The 22,008-nt window shown below is 40.4% G+C and overlaps 1 protein-coding gene across 11 annotated transcripts in view; it reads right to left on the bottom strand.

Annotated features, from left to right (window-relative positions):
• TOGARAM1 (TOG array regulator of axonemal microtubules 1) overlaps positions 1–22,008 on the bottom strand; it is a 137,686-nt gene that overhangs the window by 105,096 nt on the left and 10,582 nt on the right. For all 11 annotated transcript variants that reach the window (XR_004973696.1, XR_004973698.1, XM_036346798.1 and 8 more), the window contains exon 2: positions 647–803. Coding sequence is in view for 9 of the 11 variants with exons in the window: in XM_036346798.1 (XP_036202691.1) it covers positions 647–803 (157 nt within the window). In the remaining 2 variants the exon portion in view is untranslated. The remainder of the gene's footprint in view (positions 1–646; positions 804–22,008) is intronic.

Below are 22,008 nucleotides of genomic sequence, written 5' to 3'. Positions count from 1 at the left end.
AATGGACTAGGGTCCTAATATCTCTTGAATTTCATTTTCTCCTTCTCTTCGTCTTATTCATTTCATTCCAGACTTAACAGACTCTTTGATCTTTCTCAAACTTGTTCCATACTCTGCACTTACTGTTCCCTCTTCCTGGAATTATTTGCTCTTCTCTCTATGTAGTTTGTTTCAAGTATTTTTATCTGACTATGGCCTTCTTTCAATACATTATTTAAAATAGGACTTCCTTCATATTCCTCTTCTCTGCTTATTTTTTTCCATAGCATTTATCACCATCTAATCTGATTTACATTAATTTAATATCTGCTTCATTCCAAACAGACTGCAAGATCTACTAGGCACAAAGCTTTCCCTCTTTGTTGACAGCTATATGCCCAGTACTTAGGAAAGTACCTGATACATAGGAGATACTCAATAATATTGACTTATATTAGGACTTAAAGGGTTTCAATGAGAAGCCCCTCCAGGGTCTTAAGAGACAATTTATGTCTAAGTGTCCACTCTTATCAGATCTTTAACAAATATTTATTGAATCTAAATTGCCTACTAGATTGTAAGTTCTATGAGCCCTTAAATAAACTATAAAGTTTAGAGACATATTTCACTTAGTTCAACATATCAATTATCTGCACCTATTACTTACCAGCAGCACATACAGGAAGTGAATCTGAGTTAAAATCCCGACTACTTTGAAATAAGTTTCTTGATACTCTTTTTCTGCTAAAACATAAATCATCATTGACTGACATTCCTTGGGAGGGCTTTAATTTTGACGAAGGGATGAAATCATATGCTGAAAACTATAGAAACAGAGTAAGTTAGCAAATTTGTGTTAAGGCTACTTGTGCAATAACTGAGATAATAATTTAGACCCAATTATAAAATTCAGATTAAAAGAAAAAATTATAAATTTATCAAATATACAATGATACAAGTAAACATCCATATTTAGTATGGTAAAATAACAGTATTTTTCATTTTATGATAGAAAAAACAAATTTTTCCCTCTTTTCTACTACTTCACCCCAAATCTTTTCTATATCTTACCTTCCTATAGTACAAATCTGACAGCTAGGAAAGAAAGACTGTAATAACAAAAAGAGTAAAATAGCAACTTGAATAGAGAAAAGAACCTTTTGTTGTTGTTGTCAATCCTTACCCAAGGATATTTTCCATAGTTTTTTTTTTTTAGGGAGAGTGGAAGAGAGAGTGAAAGACAGAGAGAAACACTGATGTGAGAGAAATACATTGATTGGTTGCCACCAGCAAGAACCCGGACCAGGACCTGGGCTAGAGAGGAGGCTGCAACCAAGGTATGTGCCCTTGACTAGAATCAAACCCAGGACCCTTTGGTTTGCAGGCCAATGCTCTATCCACTGAGCCAAACAGGTTAGGGTGAGAAAAGTATATTTTTTATTCAGTGGCATAGCCTCTCATACTATGCCATCTGTGTTTCAACATTAGACAGTACATGACAGGTGAAGGTCACTGAACCACTCAACTATTATTACTGAAGCAAGTTTCTTCTTCCTAGTCTGCAGCCTACATGTAAATGAACACATGGTCATGGTTCCCTTAAAATATATTCTTTTTTTGTATTCCAATAAAATTGTATTTTTAGATACTTAAATTTCATATCATTTTCACCTGTCACAGAACATTATTCTTTTGACTTTTTTCAACTATTAAAAAAATGTAAAAAGCATTCTAGCTCACAGGCTTGACAAAAAAAAAGGTGGTGGGCCAGATTTGGCGAGAGGCCGCAGTGTGCAGACTCCAGCTCTAGAAGGGTAAACAGAGAGGTTAGTGACTAAAGCTAATGCCCACATATTAAGATCGACAGGCAGGGTCAAAAGTGTGAGTCTCTGATTCCATGCTGGCGGGTATGGTCAGGGAACTGAGAATTCATTATTTTTCTCATTCCAGTTACATACAGAAATGGTCTCTCGAGTTACAAGGCCAGGAGACAGGACAGGCCCCAGGAAAAGGAGAAGGGGATGGAGACTGCGTAGTGCTGCAAGAAGTCATCCTTAGCCCTGTGGGACATGGCAACCCAACTAGGGCCAAGAAGACCGCTGTCCCCGCCCCTCTGGGTCAGCCGCTGCCAGCCACAGCCTCTCACAGGCCTACACCCTCCATCCTCTGGCCCAGGGAGCTGGTCGCAAGTCTAAAATATATTCTAAAGATAGATGGGTCTTTTATTTAAAACAAAGTATATAACACTTTATATATGTCTAGTACTTTACAGTTTCCAATTCCTTTTTCACATACCTCCTTTGATCCTTAAGGTACAAAAGTGCAAGGATAGAATTTTGAAGTTCTACCTAATCATAGTTAAAGAACTACATGAGAACATGATCCAAGTGTTCAGAATTCTTCACCAATGACAACCTCAATTATTCTGGATCACTTCATATTCAACATGACTATAGAACATTTTAAAAATGGAGTGAACAGACAAGAAATTATACATACTGTCTATATATTTTCTTGAGGTTTACCAACACAATAAAATCTAGACATGTGGTATTCTATAAGCCTTCTCAGTAATACTTATCTGTAAACTTTGCATCTTATCAAATAGTATTGAAATAAAACAAAATTAAAGTAATGTAGCTCTGGCTGGTGTGGCTCAATTCCCCATCGGGCACACACATTCTTCCTTCCCTTCCTCTCTCTCTACATATCCTCAGGTGAGGATTAAAAAAATTAAAGCAATGTCTATTTGAAAACTTTTTAGCTACTTGTCAATTAAACTATAAGACTATAAACTACTAAATATACCTTAGGGACTTGTTACTCCTCATCAAATTTTGCAAAAAACCTATGAACTCTTTCAAAAATTAACCCAGAAAAATACCAATGAGAAAAAAAAACAATGCCTCAAAGGCCTGACTTTACTTTCTTGAAATCTCATAATTTCTATGACTGATTATATAGTAGTCAGGATTAAAAGGACACAATGGAATAAAAATGAGGCCAATTACAGTCAACTTCTTATTAGGTACATTTAAAGACATACGCAGTTGAAAGAGTAATTTAGAAAAAATAATCCAGTATGGAATACATTTTATATTAGATTTATTCTGTAATTAATTTCTGCTTAGAGAACAGAACATTCATATGTATGCCAGATACAACAGCCAGTGTTGGTGGTGGTGATGGGGATAAAGAGGGCAGTGGTCATAGTGGAAAATGTGTATATGAGTATAAGATTTTCAAGAATCTAGAAGTCAGTCAGGAATTAAACTTTGCTATAGAAAATTCTGCAAATATTTAAAAGCAGACTTTAGGACACATAATTATTATCAACATGATAGGCCCTTTTTGGTCTCAAAATCAGTCAAATTATTTTTCATCAGGATAAGCTCTGATGACACTAAACAATGAATAAAGGGAAAAGGAAATGAGAGTAAAAGAGAAAAGTGCAGATATATTTTGATAGAGTTATGATAGAGTTATAAATTTACAGAATGTGAAGCAGTCTGTTTAGAGTACCTTAGGAACATGGCACTGAGTTTTTGGTCTTTGAAGTTAATATCTAAAATTTTAATTTGTTTAATTCCTTCAAGTTATAGTACATGAAAATATTATAAAAGGCAATTTCATACTTAATATTTTAACAATGATTTAATTCACATAGTCTTATGTACAATTTTGTTTGTTTTATCAATTTCAGAGAAGGGAGAAGGAGAGAGACAGAAATATCAATGATGAGAGAGAATCATCAATAGGCTGCCTCCCGCACGCCGCACACTGCCGGGGTCCAACCCCACCAGGTCCAGGGGTTCCCAAAGGCGTAGTCCGAGTCGGCGAAGAAGGAAGGACACGGAGACAGTGTTCAGTTGATCAGAAGCCTAGACAGGATCTCTAGCCAGGATCTCCAGCCAGGATCTGGTCTGGATCTCCAGAGAGGTTCTGGTTCGGATCTCCAGCCAGGTTCTGTAGCCATGTTCCCTCGCTAGGTTCTCCAGCCAGGTTCTGTCCAGGTTCTCCAGCCAGGTTCAGTCACCAGGTTCTAGTCAGGTTCTCTTGCCAATTTCTGTAGTCAGGTTCAGTCCAGGATCTTTTGCCATGTTCTCTCGCTAGGTTCTGTCTCTAGGTTCTGAGGCCAGTTTCTGTCCAGTATCTTTTGCCATGTTCTCTCCAGCGAAGTTCTTCTGTCTCTAGAGAATGTTCTGTGTAGGTTCTATGCCTCCTGGTTCTGTCTTCTTAGTTCTGTGTTCTGCTGTCTTATTACATCTGTATTTATACCAGTTGATTCAATCCTATCAATCTCTATTACAAAGGTTAAGGCGTTTCTTATCTCCATTCCAGGGAGTAAAGATTATGTAGCTTAAGCGTGATTGTTTATAGTTAAAGTGATTAACTACCTGCCTGGCACTTAGTTAAGGAGTTTTATCCCCTCCCTGACTTCAGGGAAAAATCCCTACCTGGGGAAACAACCTTTCTCAGAGAGGAGACCTTGGTTAAAACACATAGTGCCAAGAAGGTTAGCAAACATTTTAAGAACAGTATGCCATATATGCCAGGTCCCTTGAAACAGCAAAGATGGACCGGCTCCCGGCAAATTCCCCCTTTTTTATTTTTTAAAAGCAGGCATTAAAAAGAAAAACCCCAAATGGTCTCTTGTATCCATTTTAAGAGTAGGATTGGCGCTTTCCGCTATTACCTGAGTCCTGATCTATCACCCCAGGGAGAGCTTGTCAATCCTGCACTTTCCCTGGGTGGAAAGGCTGCAGTGGGGTTAAGGATAAGGCTCCTTGGGCCTACCTCCTCCCATGCCTTTACATTTACCTTTCCTTCCTCAGAAAAGCATGGACATACTTCTTGTATAAAACGTTCTGACTGGGAGTAACCTTAATTCCTCTGCTAGCAAGCATATGTGTTAAAAGATCAATACAGAGTCTTATTTCTTTAGACTCAGTATGGCACATCTTCTTAATCTAAAGATCAATACAGAGTCTTCTTTGGACTCAGTATGGCACATCTTCTCAATCTAAGTTCTGTACTATCCACCTTCTTACCCTACTTATTCTTTATAGGGGGGTCTGTAGCACCCTGGTGGAGTCCTATCCGTCCCGAATGTGGGGGTTCTCAATGGGGGGGGGGGCTTACCTATGGGAATCCTGTTCCAGGGGTTCCCAAAGGTGTGGACGGAGTCGGCGAAGACTATCCACCCTCTTCCTATGGTGGAGCCCTATCCATCCTGAGAGTGGGGCTTACCTAGGGGTCCCTGTTCGGGCGCCAGATGCCGGGGTCCAACCCCAGCAGGTCCAGGGGTTCCCAAAGGTGTAGATGGAGTCAGCGAAGAAGGAAGGACACGGAGACAGTGTTCAGTTGATCAGCAGCCTAGCCAGGATCTCCAGCCAAGTTCTGGTCTGGATCTCCAGCGAAGTTCTGCTTAGGATCTCCAGCCAGGTTCTGTGTCCATGTTGTCTTGCTAGGTTCTCCAGCCAGGTTCTGTAGCCAAGTTCCCTCGCTAGGTTCTCTAGCCAGGTTCTGTCCAGGTTCTCCAGCCAGGTTTAGTCACTAGGTTCTAGTCAGGTTCTCTTGCCAATTTCTGTAGTCAGGTTCAGTCCAGGATCTTTTGCCATGTTCTCTCGCTAGGTTCTGTCTCTAGGTTCTGAGGCCAGTTTCTGTCCAGTATCTTTTGCCATGTTCTCTCCAGCGAAGTTCTTCTGTCTCTAGAGAATGTTCTGTGTAGGTTCTATGCCTCCTGGTTCTGTCTTCTTAGTTCTGTGTTCTGCTGTCTTATTACATCTGTATTTATACCAGTTGATTCAATCCTATCAATCTCTATTACAAAGGTTAAGGCGTTTCTTATCTCCATTCCAGGGAGTAAAGATTATGTAGCTTAAGCGTGATTGTTTATAGTTAAAGTGATTAACTACCTGCCTGGCACTTAGTTAAGGAGTTTTATCCCCTCCCTGACTTCAGGGAAAAATCCCTACCTGGGGAAACAACCTTTCTCAGAGAGGAGACCTTGGTTAAAACACATAGTGCCAAGAAGGTTAGCAAACATTTTAAGAACAGTATGCCATATATGCCAGGTCCCTTGAAACAGCAAAGATGGACCGGCTCCCGGCAAATTCCCCCTTTTTTATTTTTTAAAAGCAGGCATTAAAAAGAAAAACCCCAAATGGTCTCTTGTATCCATTTTAAGAGTAGGATTGGCGCTTTCCGCTATTACCTGAGTCCTGATCTATCACCCCAGGGAGAGCTTGTCAATCCTGCACTTTCCCTGGGTGGAAAGGCTGCAGTGGGGTTAAGGATAAGGCTCCTTGGGCCTACCTCCTCCCATGCCTTTACATTTACCTTTCCTTCCTCAGAAAAGCATGGACATACTTCTTGTATAAAACGTTCTGACTGGGAGTAACCTTAATTCCTCTGCTAGCAAGCATATGTGTTAAAAGATCAATACAGAGTCTTATTTCTTTAGACTCAGTATGGCACATCTTCTTAATCTAAAGATCAATACAGAGTCTTCTTTGGACTCAGTATGGCACATCTTCTCAATCTAAGTTCTGTACTATCCACCTTCTTACCCTACTTATTCTTTATAGGGGGGTCTGTAGCACCCTGGTGGAGTCCTATCCGTCCCGAATGTGGGGGTTCTCAATGGGGGGGGGGGATTACCTATGGGAATCCTGTTCCAGGGGTTCTCAAAGGTGTGGACGGAGTCGGCGAAGACTATCCACCCTCTTCCTATGGTGGAGTCCTATCCATCCTGAGAGTGGGGCTTACCTAGGGGTCCCTGTTCGGGCGCCAGATGCCGGGGTCCAACCCCAGCAGGTCCAGGGGTTCCCAAAGGTGTAGATGGAGTCAGCGAAGGAAGGAAGGACACGGAGACAGTGTTCAGTTGATCAGCATCCTAGCCAGGATCTCCAGCCAAGTTCTGGTCTGGATCTCCAGCGAAGTTCTGCTTAGGATCTCCAGCCAGGTTCTGTGTCCATGTTGTCTTGCTAGGTTCTCCAGCCAGGTTCTGTAGCCAAGTTCCCTCGCTAGGTTCTCTAGCCAGGTTCTGTCCAGGTTCTCCAGCCAGGTTTAGTCACTAGGTTCTAGTCAGGTTCTCTTGCCAATTTCTGTAGTCAGGTTCAGTCCAGGATCTTTTGCCATGTTCTCTCGCTAGGTTCTGTCTCTAGGTTCTGAGGCCAGTTTCTGTCCAGTATCTTTTGCCATGTTCTCTCCAGCGAAGTTCTTCTGTCTCTAGAGAATGTTCTGTGTAGGTTCTATGCCTCCTGGTTCTGTCTTCTTAGTTCTGTGTTCTGCTGTCTTATTACATCTGTATTTATACCAGTTGATTCAATCCTATCAATCTCTATTACAAAGGTTAAGGCGTTTCTTATCTCCATTCCAGGGAGTAAAGATTATGTAGCTTAAGCGTGATTGTTTATAGTTAAAGTGATTAACTACCCGCCTGGCACTTAGTTAAGGAGTTTTATCCCCTCCCTGACTTCAGGGAAAAATCCCTACCTGGGGAAACAACCTTTCTCAGAGAGGAGACCTTGGTTAAAACACATAGTGCCAAGAAGGTTAGCAAACATTTTAAGAACAGTATGCCATATATGCCAGGACCCTTGAAACAGCAAAGATGGACCGGCTCCCAGCAGTAATATCTAACATATAGCTTGTATTTAAATTTCTCTAGTTGTCCCCAAAATGTGTTTCATAGTATTTCTTTTACTTTTGTCATCTAGGATCCAATCAATGTAATGTGGTTAATATGTATCTCTTATCTACAATATGCCCAACTGTTTGTTTGTTTGTTTATTCATGACATTGAGTTTATTTGAAGAGTTTGGGGTAGTGTTTTGTAGAATTTCCCACATTCTTAGTTTATCTGATTGTTTACTTATTCTTAATTTATCTTATTGTTTCCTTATGAGTACATCAAACATAAACAGTTTCAGCAGACATACTCCATAGGAGAGATGTTGTGAACTTAACATTACATCACACCACAAGGCATATAATACTAGGTTGGCCCACTATTGGTGATGCTAAATTTTATCATTTGCTTAAGGTGGTGATAGCTAGATCACACCATTGTAGAGATTTATTTTCCTCTTTATAATTAGCACATGATCTGCAGGATATTTTGTGACTTTATTAATACCTCAACAACCTTTCATCCACTGTTCTTAGCATTTCTTAATGATCCTTACCTGTATCACTTAATACATTAGGGGCTACAAAAAAAGGGTAACTCTTTTAAAAATTCTAATATTTCTCCTATATTTGTTACTTGGCATTCTTTTTAAATCTATATGTAAATAATTATATCAGTATTCTTTTTGATGCTAAAATTGTTTTAAAGATTTAACAAGTGTTTGGCTTCTATATCTTTGACATGGCTCTTTTAGTTTGTGAACACTTTCTTAACTTAAACATAACACTTGCGCAGGCTTACCTCACATTTTTATTGCTCCAGACATAGGCTCAACCTTTTTTTTTCTTCAAGGGTTCTAGAATTGCTTTTTTAGTGAAGAATGAAATTTAAAAACCAAAGTTTGGGTATAGATGTACTCATTACTATTGCCTACTATTGCAAATTGGCCTTTTCACCTGACAGAGCCAGAGAGTACCTTTTTTTTTTTTTTTTAAATGAATTCATGCTGATACCTTCCAATTCAGCACTACAGGGTTCTTCCTCATCTAATTTTAGTTCATATTTGTATCTCTCACAATAAAATTCTGATTCCCAACACTAGTCATATGTATTCATATGCTGTACCCTACAATACACAAAAAATAATTGCTATACCAGTAACACAACTACCTATCTACCTATTAAATAAAGTTCAAGATTTCTTTGCAGTATTTTTTCTGCTTAGAAATATCCCACAGTTAGAATTCTATGTTCAAACTTTTCTTAAATTGTTTTCTGGGTGATTATGACTCAAATAGTGTGATAGAAGATGAATAGGAGTTCGCCAAGTGTGCATGGGTCCTGGTGAATTTCAGAACAAAAGAATGTATGTTCAGAGATACTGAGTTACGAAAAGACTTAGCAAATTAAGAAATGGCGAGTTTCTGCATAGCCGAATAAGGCATTTCGGTGGGAGTAGCAGAAGATGATAGTAGAATGTAGGCAGGGGCAGAGTATGGAAATCATTTTTGCAAATAAGGAATTCATACTTTTTGTGGTTGACCTCAGAGGGATTGAGATGAACTAAGTGTTCTCTTTCATTCCTTCCAGTTACAAAATTTATAGTTTTTAAAAATAATTTTTAGACTTGCATAATGTAGTTATACAGTTATACTCATGTATTGTAAACATTACCTGGCAGTGGATGATTTTCTGTAAGCATTGATCGTAACATGGCTTGTTATACTTCAAGTCTGAAATGTTAATGTATTAAGATTATGGTCCTGGCCAAAGCACCAAGAATTTGAAAATAAGTGCCTTTCTGAAATTCTAGTGCAGACATTTGTTGCTTTTGAAGGATTTTGGTGAAGTTAAAAGTTATCTAAGAAGTTATACTTTCTTACTCAGAAATGATCTATAGAAGAACTACATTGGAAATTATCTTAACAGAGGACAGGGATTAAATTTTTAAATATTTTTATGTGTGCAGTTTTTAATAGTAAATTTTTAGAGCAGTTTTAGGTTTACAGTAAATTGAACAGAAAGTACAGAGATTTCCCATATCCCCCTGCCCCACACATGCACAACTTCCCACACTACTACATCAAACTCTACAGCGGTATGTTACAATTGATGAACCTATACTGACACATCATTATTACCCAAAGTCCCTAGCTTCATCAGTGGTTCTCATCCTTCTGGCCCTTTAAATACAGTTCCTCATGTTGTGACCCAAAATTATTTTTGTTGCTACTTCATAACTGTAATGTTGCTACTGTTATGAATCGTAATGTAAATATCTGATATGCAGGATGGTTTTAGGCGACCCCTGTGAAAGGGTCATTCGATCGCCAAAGGGGCCGCGACCCACAGGTTGAGAACCGCTGCTTTAGGGTTTATTCATGATGTATATTCTGTGGATTTGGACACATATATCCATGTCCATTTTCTACCATTATAGTATACAAAATAGTTTCATTGCCATAAAAATCCTCTGTGCTCTACCTATTTACTCCTTCCTCATTCTCTCCCTAACTCCTAGCAACCACTGATCTTTTTACTCTATAGTTTGCTTTTTCCAGAATGTTATGGCCCCTGGTCTGATTTGTACTGGTTCTTACCTAGCTCTGCCTTAATATTTACAGTCTACTGTTAATCTGTTACAGTAAACACTCGATTTTGCAGACCTCGATTTAATGAACTTCGGATTTAATGGACAAAATTTCTGGTCTGTATGTCATATGTGAAAAGTTAACACCCTGTTAATTTTAAAATGCTTTTAACAAAGATTTACTTATAATTAAATTAACAGGTTATTTCTTTTGTTATTAATTCACTGTTATTTTAGCAAATTTTAACAAATAGTCCATATGTTGGGAAAAACACTGCAGTAATTTTGCCCACAGAAATAAATATTACATATCTATAACTATAGTCTACATGTTTAAATCCAAGAGGAACCACTCCTAAACAATGTTCGGGGAATAATTAGCATGTGATCACACTATATCTCGGGTGGTAATTGGTTCTGTTGTTGTATGGTGCAACTTTGTGCAGCAGTTTTGTGGGGTTTTTTGTTGTTTTTTTTAAATATATTTTTATTGATATCAGGAAGGGAGAGGGAGAGAAAGATAGAAACATCAGTGATGAGAGAGAATCCTTTATCGGCTGCCTCCTGCATGCCCCCTACTAGGATCAAGCCTGCAACCAACCTAACCTGGGCATGTGCCCTGACTGGAATCGAACCTTGACCTCCTGATTCATAGGTCAACACTCAACCACTGAACCACACCATCAGGGCTGTGCAGCAGTTTGTTTTTTTAAAATATCTTTTTATTGATTTCGGAGAGGAAGGGAGAGGGAAAGAGAGAAACATCAACGATGAGAGAGAACCATTGATCGGCTGCTTCCTGCATGCTCCCCACTGGGGATCGAGCCAGCAACCCAGGCATGTGCCCTGAGCAGAATTAAACCCAGAACCCTTCAATCTGCAGGTCTACGCTCTATTCACTGAGCCAAGCCAGCCAGAGCTATGCAGCAGTTTTAACCCGAGCCAGCTGCAGATATTCTGACATGTGCTAAGCCATGCCCCAGCTGTGTGCATTTGTTTACTGGAGGTGACTGGCAATGCACACATTTAACTACACCTATTCAGTATAAATCTAAAATTACTGTAATACATATAGAAAACTTTTCTGTGAAATTAAACTTTTCATAAATACTTAACTTTAATTATACAAACGCATCTACTTAAGTAAAAACAGGTAAATTAACTAATTTGTCAACTTTTTAACATATACATTTGGAAAACCTACTTTAAGGGACACCCCCTCCTTGCCAGTATTTCTGTCTTGTCCATGTGTAGCATCATTGGTTAGTGACAATAAATAGCAAAGTTTCCAGAAAAACTCAAGAATGTTTCAGTTACAAATTTCTATAACTCATTTTGAAGATAGACTAGTTTGCTTAGAAGGATGATTTTCATAGTGTAGGAAGTAAGGTTACAAGAGGGAGGTAGGGACTAGATTGGAGACTAAAATTTAGCCTGTAATTTTGACAGTGATTTGAGACTAGGGTTTAGGTTTTTGTTTTGTTTTTCTTTCTTTTTTTTAAGCAATGTTTTAGGAAAATTAATCACAACAGGAGCAATATGTAAGTTCTGTTTGTGTGTATGTTTCTTTTTTTCAGAGAAGTTAGACACTTAGAAACTAAGGGCACTTAGAAGATCAGTTAGACTTACACTTATTGGACTACTTTAGGTGTGAGGTGTTGATTTTTATAAGGATTGGCAGGGTATCAGATTCGACTGGAAAGAAAATCATGGATGTAAGAGGTATTTCGAAGGATTCTGTGACTAAGAGTTGAAGAGAAGGAAAGAAAGAGGGGGTAACTCTAAAATTTGAATGAGGTGACAAAATGCATAATAGATCTGTGAATACACATAGAAAGGTCCAAAAAGAGGACATTAATTTGGGGGGAGGGGAATGAATTTTAGGTAAAAGAAGACAGAATATTCCAGTTGAGTTTAAAGACTATACTATTTAAGAAAGAAGGAAAGAATCAGAGATGTAAATCTTGGAAGTCATGTACTGAGAAGTAATTGCTGAATGATCTTTCTGTTGAAGAGCATGTAGGGGCAAGAGCAGAGTGCTTAAGACTCAGTCTTGACTTTCAGCCCCATTTAGTGAATAGCAGTAGGGGACAGAACCAAACCAGGCCAAGAGAAAGGATGCCTAAGAGAAGAGAACCAAGAAACAACAAGGTTTTAGAAGTGAAGTAGAGTTTCAGGAAGTATATCAATACTGTTACATGCAGGAGAGATTAGGGAGAATGAAAACTGAAAAGCATGATTTGTTCTTAAATATTCAGCCTGCCACTTGTAGGATAATTTTTATGGTAACTTTCTCTTAATTTTATCTTTATTACATTCTTCCAATAATTCTTCTAACTGTAAAAATGTTGTATGTTCTCATTATAGAAAATTTGGGAAAAAAAAGAAAAAAAACAAGAAATTTAAGTTTTCAGCAATCTCATCACTCAGGTCTGCAGTAAAAATTTTTTGCTTGTACTTCAAGTATTTCAATTTATGTATATAGGTATAGATTCTTTTTTTCTTCTTAAAATTTATTTATTTGAGAGAGAGAAAGGGAGAAAGAAAGAGAAAGAGACAAACACCAAACATCAATCTGTTGCCTCCTGCACACACCAGACCAGGGATCAAAACCAAAACCTGGGTATGTGCTCTGACGTGACCAGGAATGGGATCAGTAACCTTTCAGTGCATGGGATGATGCTCAACCAACTAAGCCACACCAGCGAGGGCTAGATTTATTTTTCCATACATAAAAGTCTCCCCTTTTCACTTACTTTACCATGAACATTTTTTCTTTAACTGTAGTAGGATCTTTAATGTCTGTTTAATATTACATTATATAATATCTTGGTCTGTTTAACTGTTCTTTCTTTTGAATATTTAGGCTTTTTTTTTTTTTTAATATATTTTATTGATTTTTTACAGAGAGGAAGGGAGAGAGATAGAGAGTTAGAAACATCGATGAGAGAGAAACATCGATAAGCTGCCTCCTGCACATCTCCTACTGGGGATATGCCCGCAACCCAGGTACATGCCCTTGACCGGAATCGAACCTGGGACCTTTCAGTCTGCAGGCCAGCGCTCTATCCATTGAGCCAAACCGGTTTCGGCTATTTAGGCTTTTTAATTCTGTTTTTGTATCCACCATTTAGTCAATTATTTTTGTGTCCTGATATGTCATAGACTGATAACCAGATTCCTGTCATGTTCTAACTTTGCAACTCTTTCTAGGTTTTTATGAGTGTTTAATGGCTTAGTGGGGTCAAGTAATCCGGCATAACTAGATAGCTACCATATGAGCTACATTTTTTCTAACAGATTTCTCTATAGTATAGTAAAAGTCATAGTCAGTCAACTAGACTGAAAAATAAGGAGCATATTTGCTTCAGGGTAGAGGATTTGGTTATTGCAAGATGTTGGGACATGGAAAAGAGTAGTTTTAGAAGAATATTGTCGACAAAGACCACATTTAAAAGTTTATGAGGTGAGTTGATAAGGAAATACAGACAATAAGCATTTACTCAACATCTTGTTTATTATCTACTATGTGCAAAGCCAAGTGCGAGCTTGTAGACTACTCTTTAAAGCACCACCTAGTATTGTTTCCTCTTGTGGTATTTAGCACATGTGAACCATGTCTTTTTTCCTCTTCAATGATGGTAAGCACTGTGATAACAGAGACTGGGTTTTTGGGGTTTTTTTGTAACAGTACTAACCATGGTGCTGCATCCACAATCAATATCAACAAATATCTGTTAAGAGAAAATACAGTGTCTAAGGGTTTGACAGTGAAAGAAAGGACCAAGCAAAATACAGCAGGATGTAGCAGGATGAGTTATGACTGTGTTCTTAAATCGGAAATACCTGATTTGGCAGAGAAAAGAAACACCTATGAATTTAACATGCCTGTTCTATGTCTTGCACTGTGTGATAGATGTTAGACATGTACAGTTCATTCCTTGTTATCATATTTGAGAATCACATTTGAGAGAAAAAGGCAAGAAATTACTATTCCTACATAAAGACTGAATGAGTCTAGAACACAGGTGTATAGAGAGGATAGCTTTGGAACAGAAAAGGAAGTGTTTTCCTCTAGAATTGAAGGGAAAACATCCGTATGATTACTTAAGATACAGAAAAGTTTTGCGATAGCAAGAAGGGTGTGTGTGTGTGTGTGTGCTCTTTTAAGTCAAAAGAAAGAAGATATGAGCTCTAGAACAGTGCCAATCAAACTTTAATGTGCATATGAATTGTCTCAGAATCTTGTTAAAATACATATTCTGATTCAGTTTGTCTGAAATGAGGTCTGAGACTAAATGTCTAATCAGCTGCTAGTTGTTGCTGATTTGTGAACCACCTTTTGAGAGCAGAGCACCAAGATTAAGCTTCCATATTCTAGTAAACTAACAGGCAAACTTAGAATGGAAAATAGAAGATCAGATATTTGAAGAATGTGGGAAAGATTTAGAATACTCAATATGACAAATTTAAAGTAATAGAAAACCTAAAATTATTAATTTACACTAATGTATTTTAACTTAATCCTAAAAATTAGTATTTTCCTTGGGTGTTGGATTGTTTCCAATAAGTAGTCTTTATTTTATTTTTTTAAATATTAGACTTTCTGGCCCTAGCCAGTTTGGCTCAGTGGATAGAGCTTCGGCCTGCAGGCTGAGGGTCCCAGGTTTGATCCTGGCCAAGGGCACATGCCCAGGTTGTGAGCTCGATCCCCAGTACGGGGCTTGCAGGAAACAGCCAATCAATGATTCTCCCTCATCATTGATGTTTCTATCTCTCTCTCCCTCTCCCTTCCTCTATGAAATCAATCAATAAATATATATATTTTTTAAAAACTAGCCAAGGTTTAAAAAAAAAGTTTTTAAAAAAATTGGACTTCCTGACCAGAACTTCCCTGGAGATCCAGACCAGAACTTGGATGGAGATCCTGGCTAGAGATCCTGGCTAGGCTGCTGATCAACTGAACGCTGTCTCCGTGTCATTCCTTCTTCGCCGTCCACACCTCTGGGGACCCCTGGACCTGCTGGGGTTGGACCCCAGCACTTTTTGTAAAAAAATATATTTTATTGATTTTGTACAGAGAGGAAGGGAGAGGGATAGAGAGTTAGAAACATCGATGAGAGAGAAACATCGATCAGCTGCCTCCTGCATACTCCCCACTGGGGATGTGCCCGCAACCAAGATACATGCCCTTGACTGGAATCGAACCTGGGACCCTTGAGACCGCAGGCCGACGCTCTATCTTCTGAGCCAAACCGGTTAGGGCTCCCAAACATATTTTCTTCTTTTTTTTTTAAAGGTAAGAGTAATTTGGGCATGTGTGCTCGCCCCACCTTCCTTATGTAATGTCCAGTCATTTTTTTTAATGTGACAGTTTTATTATAATTTAATTCACAGATAGTATAATTTACCCATTTAATATGTAAAAGTTTAATGTTTTTACTATTTACAGAGTTGTGCAACTACTGCTACAGTAAATTTTAGATTATTTAAAAAATATTTTTATTGATTTCAGAGAGAAGGGAGAGGGAGAGAGATAGAAACGTCAATGATAAGAGAGATGATTGATAGACTGCCTCCTGCACGGCCCCTACTGAGGATTGGGCCTGCAACCATGGCATGTGTCCTGACTGAGAATCAAACAGATTCATGGTTCCTCTCTGAAATAAATAAAATTTTTTTTTTTAAAAACTCAAAAAAAAAAAAAATGGACTTCCTGAATAAGAAAAAACCTTAGTTTTAAAGCTTGTCAAAATCATGATCAGTTGCTGCGACTTGATGACTCAGTGGGTTAGAGCATCATCCCAGTACTCCAAGGTGGTTGCTTTGATCCCTGGTTAGGGCACATGCATAAGTCAACCAGTGAATGCATAGATGAGTGGAACAGCAAATTGATATTTCTTTCTTGCGCTCGCTCTCTCTCTCTGTCCTTTCCTCTTTCTCAAACCAATAAATAAAAATTTTTTTGTTAAATAATGATCAACTCTAAAAGAATATCTAATATCAGTAGAGTTGTTTGTTTCAAATAACTAGTCATTAATTTCCTTTTTAAAATTTTATGGTGCTTGAAGAATTTGAAAAACTTTTATTTTTAATGCTTGTCAAAATCATGAACAATAAAATATCTATTCTCAGTATAAATGATATATTTAAAAATTATTAAGTAATCTATATATATAAAAAGCCAGGACCTTAACGCCGTCACAACCAAAATGACAAGAAACGAGAACACCACGGCCCCAGCGGAGACCCACACCCCAACTGGGGGCGTGGCCAGCCTGTAAACCACCGGTGCGCCTCACCCAGGACTTGTGCACCCCAGCAGGGCCCTCACCCCAATTGGGGGGCCCCATCACGGCAAGGGGCTGGCCCCCGCCCGTGCACTGGGCCTCTATAGAAATATAAAACCCTACCCCACCACCCCTCCAACCCAACCCGCTAAAGGTTCCTAAAACCACAAAATTAGATCACTGAGTCAGGCTAGCAGTTCACACGTGAGGAATTCACACCTTTCTCCTTCCCTTTTGACTCTGTGTCTCAGAGGAGGCATGCATAGTATGGACATGCAAATGAAAGGTCAGAAAAGTCGCTCTTTTGGGGTCCTGTGGCACATACAGGCAGAGACAAACTGATCATCAAAAGCCAAGCACCAGATTCTGTCCCTTCCTCATTCCACGGCCTCAGCCCCAGACAGGCACTCCTGTGGCAGGATACAAGGAGAACCCCGTCTTGAATCTTTGCAGAGATAGGAATGCTCAGGAGTCGAAGATAATAGAAACCTAAGGACCTAAATGCTGGGGCCTATGCCGCCAGGGCCCACTCAGCACAAGGCCAAGGGGAGCTCGGACCAAGTTCTGGTCCAATTCCTAACCCAGTTGCGATCTGCCATCCCATACTTCTTCCTGCCCTGCCCTACCTCCATTCTGTCCTCTTTCCCCACACCACCCAGCAGCCCTGTTTCCAGGATAAATGGTTAGAAGAAAGCTTTCCTTGATCGGAAGAGACTCTCCAGGGAGCTGCATGCAGAAAGGTGCTCCCAGTCCTGTACCTGCAATTGCTCTGTTCTGCCAGATGCCAATCAGAAATTGTGTCCCTGGAGACAGAGCTTAGCAGAAGTAGGCTGCTGTTCTTTAGGCCCCTCATCAGGAGGAAACTCTTCCCCCTCAAAAAAAAAAAAAAAAAGTTCACCATGCTGCCTCCCTTATCACTTTCAGCAACCCTCCTTTGCCCCTTTCCTTGGAAATAGAAGGATTGGAGCACATCTATCTATCTATCTATCTGTCTGTCTGTCTGTCTGTCTATCTATCTATCTATATATATATATATCATATGCAAATCGGTGGAACAACCAGAACGACCACTTGAGCAGTCACTATGAGGCACACTGACCACTTCTCAGTCCCTCCCCCTGGCTGGCAGACTCCGATCCCCCAATGGCAAAGGGGGAGCTGGGGGTGGGTGGTGGCAGCTGCTGGCAGCTAGGTAAGATGGCCCTGATCATAGGCCAGGCCTAGGGACCATACCCGCACACGAATTTCATGCACCGGGCCTGTAGTTTTTTAGATAAACTTCAAAAATAAATCTTAAAAGCATCCTATCTAATAAAAGACAAAAAGGGTAATTAACCATACCTCCGCTACGCTTCCCATTGGCTAATCAGGGTGGTATGCAAATTAACTGCCAACAAAGATGGCGGCCGGCAGCCACGCAGCTGAAGTGAGCGGGAGGCTTGCTTGCTCCAGTGATGGAGGAAGCCAAGGTTCCCCGCCTGCCGCAGCACGGCTCTGAGCCCGAAAGCAACAATGTTTCAAAATATAGAAGCTAAACAAACCCCAGATACCTGCTTTCAGCTGGCCACAGCCCCAGAGCTGGGAGCATCAATGACAGCAACAATGTTTCAATTATAGAAGGTAAATAAATCCCAGGAAAAAAAAGAAAAGAAAAAAAGGAGAGGCTGGGAGCTTCAGTCGCCTGCCAGCCTGAAAACGGCCCTCAGCCCCTCACCCAGACTGGCCAGGCACCCCAGTGGGGACCCCCACCCTAAAGGGGGTGTGACCAGCTGCAAACAGCCATCAGCCCCTCATCCAGGCTGGCCAGGCACCCCAGCGGGACCCCCACCCTGATCCAGGACACCAGGGCAAACCAGCCAGCCCCCACCCGTGCACCAGGCCTCTATGCTATATAGTAAAAGGGTAATATGCAAACTGACCCTAACAGCAGAAAGACTGGGAATGACTGGTCACTAATGACACACACTGACCACCAGGGGGCAGACGCTCAATGCAGGAGCTGCCCTCTGGTGGTCAGTCGCTCCCACATCGGGGAGCTCTGCTCAGCCACAAGCCAGACTGATGGCTGCCAGTACAGCGGTGCTGGTGGGAGCCTCTCCTGCCTCCTCAGCAGCGCTAAGGATGTCTGACTGCAGCTTAAGTCTGCTCCCTGCTGGCAAGTGAACATCCCCCAAGGGCTGCCAGGCTGTCAGAGGGATGTCTGACTACCAACTTAGGCCCAATCCCCCGGGGAGCAGGCCTAAGCCAGCAGGTGGTCATCCCCCGATGGGTCTCAGACTGTGAGAGGGCACAGGCCGGGTTGAGGGACCCGCCCCCCAAGTGTACAAATTTTTGTGCACTGGGCCTCTAGTATTAACTAAAATAACTTATACTCATTTTACTATCTTTTTAAAAAATATTTTTTTTAGAGAAGAAGAAGGGAGAGGGACAGAGAGGAAAATCATTGTAAGAGAGAAACATCACTCTATTGGCTCCCACATGTGCTCTGACTAGGATCAAACCTGTAAACTGGGTATGTGCCCTGAACTGGAATCAAACCTGCCACCTTTTGGGATTACACTCAACCAACGGAGCCACATCGGCCAGGCTGATTTTACCATCTTTAAAAATCTATAACAGAGAAACCAAGATGGCGGCATAGGTCAACAACGCAGTTTGCTGCGTCAAACAATCACTTCAAAAATACAACTAAAAGACGGAACGGACATCATCCAGAACCACAGGAAGGCTGGCTGAGTGGAAATCCCACAACTAGAAGGAAAGAGAAAAGCATACTGAGACTCAGAGGGAGCGCCGTGCAGAAGTAAAATACTAAGGTGCGGAGGTGCATGCGGAGAGGGCTGGCGGCTGAGGGCACGGTTGTCGTTTTCAATCAGGAGGGAGTCTCAGGCGCTGAGCTCCAGTTCCGGGCAAGTCTCTGGGGACCCAGACTCATACGGGAGAAGCGGGACTGTCTGGCATCGGTCGGAACTCGAGGGCAGCTTTCTCTTGGAGGGGCAAGCAGCAATTGCCCAGACACTGAGAAGCAGAGCCTCTGAGAGCAGCCATAACTGCTAGCACCACCCTGTTGATTCCGTAGGACCTGACCTGCCCAAGCCCTGCAGGGAGGCTCTTGCTGGATAGCCTCAGGAAGAGGCTAGATTAGCACCTCCCTAGAGATCCAGGAGCCATCCAGAGGTCAGAGTGGGACCATCCAGTTTGCAGCTCTGCGGAACCATAAAGGTCACTCTCAGGGGGTAGATTCAGTGAGCACCAAAGCCCCACTGAAGCAAGTCTAGCCCCAGAGGGGTGTCTCCAGCACAGAAGTTCTCCCACTGCAGACACAGCTGATACTCATAGCCAATTGGCCTGGAGGTCAATTCCTCCCAGTGATACCTACAACAATCAAGGCTTAACTACAACAAGACTGTGCACAACGCCCACAAGGGGGTGCACCAAGAGTGTCCTCCTCAGGTAATTGGGGAGGCTAAACCACTGGGCCCTAGAGGACACTCAGCACAGAAAACCACTTTATCAACACAGGGAAGCATAAAAAAGTGGAAACAAAGAAAAAGGACACATATGACAGAAATGGAGGAAAGCAAACTGCTGGATATAGAGTTCAAAACCACACTTTTAAGGTTTTCAAGAATTTTCTAGAAACTGCTGATAAACTTAATGAGATCTACAAGAAATCTAATGAGACCCTCGTGGTTGTGATAAAGGACCAACTAGAAATTAAGCATACACTGACTGAAATAAAAAATATTATACAGACTCCCAAGAGCAGATTAGAGGATTGCAAGAATCAAGTCAACGATTTGAAATACGAAGAAGCAAAAAACACCCAACCGGAAAAGCAAAATGAAAACAGAATCCAAAAACACAAAGATAGTGTAAGGATCCTCTGGGACAGCTTCAAGCGTGCCAACATCTGAATTATAGGGGTGCCAGAAGAAGAGAGAGAGCAAGATATTGAAAACCTATTTGAAGAAATAATGACAGAAAACTTGCCCTACCTGGTGAAAGAAATAGACTTACAAGTCCAGGAAGCGCAGAGAACCCCAAACTAAAGGAATCCAAAGAGGACCACACCAAGACACATCATAATTAAAATGCCAAGAGCAAAAGACAAAGAGAGAATCTTAAAAGCGGCAAGAGAAAGAAAGTCAGTTACCTACAAGGGAGTACCCATATGACTGTCAGCTGATTTCTCAACAGAAACTTTGCAAGCCAGAAGGGAGTGGCAAGAAATATTCAAAGTGATGAATGCCAAGAACCTACAACCAAGATTACTTTATCCAGCAAAGCTATCATTCAGAATTGAAGGTCAGATAAAGAGCTTCACAGATAAGGAAAAGCTAAAGGAGTTCATCACCACCAAACCAGTATTATATGAAATGCTGAAAGGTATCCTTTAAGAAGAGAAGAAAGAAGAAAAAGGTAAAGATACAAATTATGAACAACAAATACACATCTATCAACAAGTGAATCTGAAAATCAAGTGAATAAATGATCTGATGAACAGAATGAACTGGTGAATATAATAGAATCAGGGGCATAGAAAGGGAGTGGACTATTCTTGGGGGGGAAAGGGGTGAGGGGGATTCGGGAAGAGACTGGACAAAAATCGTGCACCTGTGGATGAGGACAGTGGGTGGGGAGTGAGAGAGGAGGGTGGGGTGGGAACTGGGTGGAGGGGAGTTATGGGGGGAAAAGAGGAACAACTGTAATAATCTGAACAATAAAGATTTAATTTTAAAAAATCAATAAAATATATTTTAAAAAATCTATAACAGCCTTGGCTGGTGTGGCTCCTTGGTTGAGCACTGTCCCATGTACCAAAAGGTCACTCGTTTGATTCCTGGTCAGGTCATATGCCTGGGTTGTGGGCTTGATCCCCAATAATGTAGGAGACAGCTAATTGATGTTTTTCACATCGATGTTTCTCTTTCTGTTCCTCTCTCTCCCTCTCCTGAGTCAATTAAAATTTTTTTTAAAGAAAGTAAAAAGCTATAACAATTTCCTTGATAAATGGATAAAATATATTAATTATTTTGTATACATATTTTTATTTCCCTATAACTTTATTTTACCTCGGTAGTATCAGCTATACTTATTAAATACAACCTTATCCAAAGAAACCAACTGTTGTTTTCATGCAGACAAAGAAAAAATTAAGTCATGTAACCAAGAACTATTTTTTCATTCTCTTCATCAATACACATTTTATGTCATTTTTATAATGATTTTAAGTGGCAAAATAAACATAATTAACATCATCCAAAAGCACTTATATAACCTGTTTGTTTAATGGTTATTCTACAATGTATAAGACAGAAGGATATATTAAAAACATCTGGTGACCAGTGATTTGCATTTTTCTTAATTAGAAATTGTTCAAGGGCTAAAGATTTTTCATTGATTTCATTTTATAGTAGAGGCCCAGTACAAGAATTCATGCACTGGTGGGGTCTGGCCAGCCTACCCCGATCGGGGCCCATCAGGCCAGACCAGCAGGGCGGAGTGGCCAC

Source organism: Myotis myotis, unplaced genomic scaffold (assembly GCF_014108235.1).
Source record: "Myotis myotis isolate mMyoMyo1 unplaced genomic scaffold, mMyoMyo1.p scaffold_m19_p_1, whole genome shotgun sequence".
NCBI classification, from domain to species: domain Eukaryota; kingdom Metazoa; phylum Chordata; class Mammalia; order Chiroptera; family Vespertilionidae; genus Myotis; species Myotis myotis.
Note: the sequence above shows the minus strand (reverse complement) of the source record. Positions and strands in the feature narration are given on the sequence as shown.